This window comes from Podarcis muralis, chromosome 12 (assembly GCF_964188315.1).
Source record: "Podarcis muralis chromosome 12, rPodMur119.hap1.1, whole genome shotgun sequence".
In the NCBI taxonomy this organism is placed as follows: Eukaryota; Metazoa; Chordata; class Lepidosauria; order Squamata; family Lacertidae; genus Podarcis; species Podarcis muralis.
Genome location: NC_135666.1, coordinates 3,506,169 through 3,514,902, shown reverse-complemented (window position 1 = coordinate 3,514,902; position 8,734 = coordinate 3,506,169). Strand labels below are relative to the sequence as shown.

At 45.7% G+C, this 8,734-nt stretch overlaps 1 protein-coding gene across 2 annotated transcripts in view; it reads right to left on the bottom strand.

Moving 5' to 3' along the window:
- Positions 1–5,313: 5,313 nt before the first annotated feature.
- LOC114607116 (KAT8 regulatory NSL complex subunit 1-like) overlaps positions 5,314–8,734 on the bottom strand; it is a 44,246-nt gene continuing 40,825 nt past the window's right edge. For both annotated transcript variants that reach the window (XM_028749964.2, XM_028749965.2), the window contains exons 11-13: positions 8,524–8,636; positions 7,327–7,552; positions 5,314–6,403 (exon numbers count right to left, since the gene is read on the bottom strand). In XM_028749964.2, the coding sequence (XP_028605797.2) occupies positions 6,122–6,403; positions 7,327–7,552; positions 8,524–8,636 (621 nt within the window). In that variant the 3' untranslated portion in view covers positions 5,314–6,121. The remainder of the gene's footprint in view (positions 6,404–7,326; positions 7,553–8,523; positions 8,637–8,734) is intronic.

Sequence of the window (8,734 nt, the reverse complement as noted above, 5' to 3'; positions counted from 1 at the left end):
GCTCAGGAGGCGGGAGTGCTGGCCGGGCGCATGCGCACCTAGGGCCGTTTCTACGGCCGCCCCCTCTTGCGACGCCCTCTCCGCGCAGGCGCCAGGTGGGGGCGGGCCACGCCTCCTGGAGGATGTGCGCATGGGCGAGGCTGGAGCGCTTTTTCCCACTCCCTCTCTGCGCAGGCGTGCCGGGAAAAGCTGTGCGCCTGCGCGCTGAGCGGCCCTTGTTCTGGTCGCTGCTGGGCGGAGCAGCGTGGCGGGAGCTGGAGCAGCAGGCGGGCAAAGCCTCGCTGGCAGGGAAAGCCGATCCCCCAACCCTGGAAAAGAAGCAGCCCGAGCCTGCAGCAGGGTTTGGCGCCAGGGATGCCCACCAATTATTCGGATCTGTTGCGCCTAGTTGAATATGCAGTTAATTGAGCGTGCAATTTTGCATTATGCAGAAGGAGCAAGAACAACAGCAGGAGAGGCAGGCTGCAGAAGGCTGGCTCCATCAGCTTTGCCAAAAGCCCAGCTCCATCAGGCGCCTCCTGCCCTTGAGCTGCCAGCTGGTCAATACAGGAACAACTCGCGAGAAATGGGGCCTGGGAAAATCCGACAACAGGGCGATGAAACATTTCAAAAAGAATGGAAGAAAATTATGTTGTGCGTAGGAAAGATTTGTGTGAAATAGAGAAACCAGCAGAATCGAAATAAACCTCATAATGTGTAAGATAAATACTTTCATTGGAATAATAAGTACAATGTAATTAAAGTAACCAATGGTAGCTGCAAATAATATATAGGTAGACAACAGGAATTGTATTTATAGAAGGGCTTATTTATTTACAGACAATCTTTGGACAAATGCATAAGCAGAACAACAATATATAGAATGGATAAAGACAATGAAACAATTAGAAGCAAGATGAAGTCAAGAAGGAAGGAGGGAAGTCAGCTCATAGGAGCAAACTATAAATGTATAATATAATATGTATTTGAAGTATGAAGTCTGGAAAACTAATAAAGATTATATTAAAAAAAGAAAAGAAATTGGTGCCTGGAAGGTCGTCATCCCCCGCCTTCCTTGTTCCTTGTCCTTTATGTGATGTTTTCTTAGATCATAAGCTCGTGGGCAGAGAATGTCTGCATTTTCATTGATTAGCCCTTTTGGCTGACAGCCAGGTACAAATGCTCGAAAGTTACAAAATAATAGGGGAGTATCTCAGTGGTAAAGGACCCAATTCAATCATTAATAGCATTTTCTGACAGGGCTGGGAATGTCCCCTGGAGAGCTGCTGGCAGTCACAGACAACACAGAACTGGGTGGTTCAAAGGTCGACTCCTAAAAAGGAGTTTCCTATGGCAGTGAGAAGGCTAGAGCGGAATGTTAGAAGCTCTTGAAGCTGAGCCACAGCTCAGTGGTACTGCTTTGTGTGGATAAAGTCCCAGGTTCAATCCCAAGCACAGGGCTGGGAAATAGCACCCACCTCAGAAATGCCAGAGTTGCTGTCAGTCAGTGGAGACGAAGCTGGATACACAGCTGTTATGCTCCTAACTTTTAAGACAAAATAAAATAAAAATAATAAATTGTCCAGTAGCACCTTAGAGACCAAGCTTGTTCTGGGTATAAGCTTTCGTGTGCATGCACACTTCTTCAGATACCACAAAAGCTTATACCCAGAACAAACGTAGTTGGTCTCTCAGGTGCTACTGGACAATTTTTTTATTTATTTCGACTGCATCAGACCAACATGGATACCTGGCTGAATCTTTAAGACAGAACAATTCTATTGAAGACCTCATCTGCCAGACTCCCTTCTGAGCTGATTCTGCTTGTGTACAGAACTTAAGTGTTATAGGGGAGACGTTATCACTACTTGATTAATAAGAGACCACCAGGAATTAGCTTTGAAAAGGGAAAACACAGGAAAACTACCGCCTTAGTAGTTAAGGGTGACTTCCAAGTTCTTGCAGTTGCCTCTGCACCACGGACTAACCTGGGCGTGCTAAGGAGGCAGGGCTGAAACAAGAAATGTGGGCTGATGAACAGAAAAGGAAACAGCAGCCATTCCATCAGCGTGTAAGAGGGAGATGGAGTTGCAGGGCTTCTTCCACTGAAAAACCTGCAGCTTTGGGCTCACCCTCTAGCATTTCCATTCCAGTTCACTGCAAGAACTCTGGAAGGTGTCTTGAGTTCACTTCTGCTTCCATGTGGAGGCACTAATGTTTTCAAATCCTGGTTGCTGGAAACCAGAGTGTGGGGAGTGTGTTCTCATGCTGAAGTTCTGCTTGCAGGTTTCTCACAAGCTTCTGTTTAGCCACTGTGAGAACAGGATGCTGCACAAGAGAGTTACTGACCCGATCCAGCAGGTTCTTACGTCCCACCCCCTGGATGAAGGAAATCTCTGGTATTTGATTTGGGGGCTGTCACAGTCCGGTACATGGGCGATCGAAGTCCCGGCTGGGGGGGGTGCAAGATGGCAGGGTGGGAGCAGGAACTGGAGTCCAGGAATCAGAAAGCCAAGAGTCCAAGGGTCAGAGAGCCGGGAGTCAAGAAGCCAAGGGTCTGAGGGTCAGGAAGCAAGGAGTCACGAAGTCAAGAGTCTGAGGATCAAGGAGCAAGAAGTCACGAAATCAAGGGTCTGAGGATCAAGGAGTAAGAAATCATGGAAGTCGAGGGTCTGAGGATCAAGGAGCAAGAAGTCACGAAGTCAAGGGTCTGAGGATCAAGGAGCAAGAAGTCACGAAGTCAGGGGTCCAAGGATCAAGGAGCAAGAAGTCACGAAGTCAGGGGTCCAAGGATCAAGAAGCAAGGAGTCAAACGCAGCAAAGCAGGGAACATGTTGCTGTGGCAAAGAGCCGAAGGGTAATGCTGACTTTATATCCCTTCCCGGCTCTTGCCACCAGGTGCTGTGAGCTGCCAAGCGGCCTCACCTGTGTGGCCGTTCCTTGCCTCTTCAGAACAAACTTAGGAAGGCCCCAGTCCTGCAAAGTCCTATTGGTCACAGTGCCTGGCTCCTGCACGCACACCTGACAGGGGCTTTCTTTTGGCTGCAGAGCGGGGTGAAATGCTTTTAAATACGCAAGAGCTGCGAGGAAGATTAAAACTGCAGCAGGGCTGGGTAAGACAGGCTCTGTTCAAGGCTGCCTTTGGAAAGTGCTCAGAAACTTCCAACTGGCTCAAAGAGCTGCAGCCGGACTCTGGAATGGGGCTGGTTTTAGGGAGCAGACTGGCTAGCAGACTGTTTCAGAGCACAACTCACAGTGCTGGTTATATAAAAACCCTACATGGCTTAGGCCTGGGCTATGTCAAAGACCGTATTCTCCCATACAAACCAGCCTGGGGCCCAGCGATCATTGGTGAGTGAGGCTTCTCTCAGTCCAACCACTATCACAAGCAGGTGACATGGGAAGAGGGCCTGCAAGTCCCTTCCTAGACTGGCTCCCTCTGGCATGCAAAGACCTTTTCATTCCATCAGGCCTTTAGGAAGTGGCTGGTTTAAAGGAAAAGCGCTAGTGCTGTGAGGTTTTTATTGTTAGTATCTGTATTTTTTATATAATTTATGTACGTGTGACTTTAATTCTATTGGTCTTTAATTACTGTTTATTATATACAATTATGTCTTGCCTGTAAAAAGAAATCCTCAAAGTGGTTTAAAAGAAGATAAAACAATAAAAATCAATTAAAAATTGTAATATTTTAAAACATACAAAAGATTAAAATTCACCTTAACTTTCTATTGATACTCTGTTTCTGTTTTTAGATTTTCTAGTTTATCTGTGTTTTTATATTTTTCTCTGCAAGCCGCCTTGAGTCCTTAGGTCTGGGGGGGAAAGCAGAATATAAATAAATGTAATAATGCCTGTATCATCTGTGTCCTTTCCACACCAATGTGTGGGTCTCACCCGGTATGAGTTTTAAAATATTTACAGTGGTGCCTCGCAAGACGAAAAGAATCCGTTCCGCGATTCTCTTCGTCTAGCGGTTTTTTCGTCTTGCGAAGCAACCCTATTAGCGGCTAAGCGGATTAGCGGCTATTAAAGGATTAGCGGCTAAGCTGCTAAAAGGCTATTAGCTTAGCGGCTTAGAAAAAGGGGGGGAAGCGGGGGACGACGACGCAAGACTAGCAAGACGTTTTGTCTTGCGAAGCAAGCCCATAGGGAAAATCGTCTTGCGAAGCAACTCAAAAACGGAAAACCCTTTCGTCTAGCGGGTTTTCTGTCTTGCGAGGCATTCGTCTTGCGGGGCACCACTGTACTTCTATGAAATGGTGTTTACATGGGGGGTGTTCCACACCTGCTTTTTCCAGTAAATTATGCAACTCCACAGCTACGACAAGAGGAAGTTCTACCTGCTAGGCTACCTTTTCTTTGTTATTCTCATTGTTTGCTTTTCACAAGACCTGGAGAGGTTCTCACCAGAACTCTTGAAAACGTTTGCATGAAACATTTATGCTCATTGACTTTTCTCAGCTGTACTCAACCCAAGGCAAGATGACCCAAAAAACAAATGCGAGTTTATGCAGAGGAAAAGACTTCGCTGCTGTGTTTGGAAGAGCCACTAGCTTTATTTTCTCTCCTGTTTTCGCAGGATTTTTGCACAACATGCTGTGAAGTCATTCCTGGCACATGAGCCTATCATGACTCAAGTTATAAACAGAGCACAAATATGAAAATGCCAGAATGACAGAAGGGAGTCTACATACAGAACGACACAAAGTGTGTGCCTACTAGACAGTGCTGGTGCTAGCGTCGATAGATCCAAGCTCTGGGGGGTGGGGGGGGGTGGTACAAGTATGACTGGGTGGATTTGGATTTTGTAAAAAAAAAACCTTAAGAGAAGGGAGACATTACCAAACTCCTTGAAGTTGCGCTAACTTTGACAACCACACCGCACTCCCTCCTTGAATGCTGCCTCCTCTAGGCAAACCTTCCAGTAGGAAGTTCACTGAGCTAATCCTGATGAAGTGTCACAAGAGAAACGCCATGGAATTCAAGAAAATGGATTGTAGGTTATTGAGTAGAATGGAAATCCCTTTCTACTGGAGGCGAAACTGAATCCTCGCCAGCTTTGTTTAAAGACACACACCTATTCCACCAGAGAACGGATCTCAAAAGGTAAATCAAACTACCTGGGTGATTAAAATATTATGAAGTTCAATCCCATTTTTTTTATATGACCAGATCCTTAATCAGGAGGACAACAACAACAAAACAGCCACCCAAAACATCCAACCTGTCACGTTTTATTTGATGTGCTGGGAGATAAATTAGAACATCCCATACAATGAACAAGATTTACAGTTTCTCTGAAGGAAATGTAAAAAACAACAACAACCAAGCTTTATCATGATTTATTGTTTATTATTAGCAACAATAGCATTTCTGCAAGGCCAAGAAAACATGATTTGCATGTTAGAGAATCAGTGATTTCAGAACTACATTTAAAAATTAAAAACCATTATGAAAAATTTGTAGGGGAAGCATCTGTCCTCCCCTACAGGCATTTATTCAGCGCTCACACACACACACACACACACACACACCAACTACCCCTTGGTTATATCCCTTGCTGCCATCTGCGGCACCGGGACAAAGCCTGTGATCTGTGCGAGTGAGTTTCCACAATCGATACTTTACTCCTGCCCCCAAAAGTGGCATAAAAACCTCATGAGGACTACATGTTCAACTGACTGGCACCCTTTCAAAGAAGTGTTGCCTGAGTAACAGACATCCAAATTGAAACAGCTCAGCCTCCCCCCTTCTTTTGCTGTGTCTTCCATCCTCTTTGCTGCTCCCTTTTTGGGTTACACCTTGGGCTGCTGCACTTGTGGCACCAGCGCCTAACCTTGCCAGCGAGGCGCAAGAGTTCTTCTGCCCAGAAACAACCTGCAACTGGGCTTTTCTGGATGCCTCCCCCCCTCTTACCACACTAGGGAGGCCCAGCACCTTGCCTCTGCTGCTGCCTGTCCAGCCCTTACTGATCTAGGGGAGCAGGAGCTCCAAGTTCACAGCTGGACCTCTGCTCCAGGCACAGCAGTGCTCTCTGCCGCCACTGCCTTGCTAGGCCAACTCGTCAGCCAAGCTCTGTGATACCAATCTATAGAGTATGGGTGCAACTCTTCCACGGGTTATCATGGGGCCCAAACGCTCATCTGTTGTTGATGAGCACTGGCGGGACGCAGGGCTGGCCTGCAAACTCGTCTTGCGGCTTGCCGACGCCTGGTTGCACCTGCCAACCGGATGCAAACGGCTCCCTAGGATTAGAAGCGCTGGAATTTATATTGTTAGTCCTCAAGCCCTGATTGCTCCTAGAGTTCCACTGCTGAATGGTACTCGTCTGCTTGCCAGGAGCTTCGCACGGCGGGTCCTGAAGCGCCTTATACTCTGTGTCGGAAAGGGGGAATGTGCGGGGCTCCCACGGCTGGACGTTCTACGACAGAGAGAAAGAGTAGCAGCGTTAACGGAACGGAATATATTATTGTCATTTGAGGAGGAGGCGCGAGAAAGAGAGAGATTATGCATGCTTCCATCTTGCTTGGATGAGATTAAAAACCAGAGGAGCAGCTTTTCTCTTGAAGGAACAACAAAATCAACAGTAATCATCCTCTCAACCCTTATTGATAGGTCTAGTTTACATATGCCACTTTCTTTATCTTGATAAATATGATGCCTTCCATAGAATGAGAAGCTGTTTTAAGTCACAATTAGAAGGGCACGCTATAGAATAAACATTTAAGCAAACTGTGCTTTAGAGATGCATGTCAGCTGTCATTCTTCATCTGCTTAACATTCAGCTTCATTGGCTTGCTCCTATTTCAGTGGGGCACAGATAGACACAGTAGGTGCCTCAACTGTCTTAGCTGTGCCTCCTTAACTGTGGTAAGATCAAAGACAACGTAGTTTGCAAGCTAGTTTCAATACCCTTGTTTGGCTGTCTTTACAAACCATAGTTTATGAACCAATATAGGTTCAGAGGTAAAAACGATGGCTTGGCATAACAACCCAATTATTGTGACACCTTTTTGGAAGTAAGGTTACAAGGTTTAACTTCTGTTCCCCCCCCCCCCACTAACCCACAGTACACAAATGCAAACAATCCACTGCAATGATACATTCAAAGTCCAAATATAGAAGGTTTATTTGCATCCCCTTCAGCCCCAGAAATGCTTGCGAGCAATTCTTCAATTGTATTCTCTTGTCTTTCATGGCAAATCCAAGATGGTGACATCATTTTATACTCTGAATGAGTGACCATGGTGGGCAATGCAGATGAGGGAAAAGCTTCAAATATGTATGGTTTGCCAAGTAAACAGGCTGTATGTGAGCTCTCCAAGTAGAAACACAGGTCCTCACCTGAATATCTTCGTCCATTTCTGAGAAGGAGAAACTTGTGTCTTCACTAAAGGACAGACTGTTTCTTCCCCTGCCCTTTATGAGGAGGGGCTGCAGAACGTTGGAAAGTTCTGGGCTGAGAGACCCCATGGGAGAATTTGCATACTGGAGATGGTTAAGATTATGTGACGTGGCATCTGGAGAGCCCGGCTGAGGAATCCATCGGCCATCTGCTCTGTTAGAGCTCCTAAAAGAAAAACACGCCACAAAAAAAAACAATCACACTGCCAATGTGAAGCCACACTGTGAGGACAACTGTTACATGTGAGAACTGTAAAACTCACAGAAGTGCAAGCTCAGAAGCAGAGAGGCCTATAGCCAAGGTATCATGCAGAATTTCAAAATGAACTCTTCACCCATACTCTTTAAAAACAACCGGAGCAGGCGGGGTGGGAGGGAGAGTCCAGTTGACTTTTCACTGCCATATTTACAGCATGCACTCTGGCAATAATTCTACTCATGGATTTGACAATGAGGCTAAACTACTAGAGAGGTTCTGCCTGATTTAAGCAAGGGAATGTGACTTAATACAGAGATCTTAGCTGCCACATATTGCAATAATTCTAGTCCTCAGTGTTTGCAGCAGCACAGGATACTAAGGCTCTGAAATTAAAACGAGATCCAATGGTAAGTCTTCCTACAGACAGAGGGTGTGTGTGTGTGTGTGTGTGTGTGTGTGTGTGTGTGTGATTTCACTCATCCTGTTATGCTGTTACAATGTTTCCAAATCTTCGTGGAAGCCAATTCTCTTCCTACCTGCTCTTACTCCATTAATTTCTGAAAACACAGAGGCTCAAAATATGATAAATCTCTATTATAAGGGAAATTCCACAGCTGCTTCCAAGCCCGCTTGCATACTTTTGGAGCATTCTTAACAAAAGCTTATTCATTCGTTATTTCAAACCTGTCAACAGTTAGGCGGGATATGTGTGGGGGTGTGAACTGACCCAAAGCTATCAAATTATTTCCTAGCTAAGGAGAAACTTAAATTTTGTCTACTAAGGCTCAATGCAAAACTCCTAATCCACTCAACCACTGTACTGACTTCTTCATTAATGCTTTGCTCACAAGTTATGCAGGAAACAAAGTTTTGAATATAATCTGACTTGGGAAGAGAACTACTCCACAATACACAGCTAGCAGCAAATGTTGGGATACCTGTTCCCTCGCCTGTGGGAAATGCTTCCTGCCCAGGAATCCCAACGGGCCCTTTCCAGCTCTTCATATTTTTGGTGATGGTTCAGATATGTCTCATCAGAAATATCTTCCAGCTAGGACAAAAGAAAGTTATTTTTGACACATTCAAGAGAGTCAAAGCTGTTTCTAAATAGATACTGTCCACCCACCCACCCCAAGAGACACAGGAAAA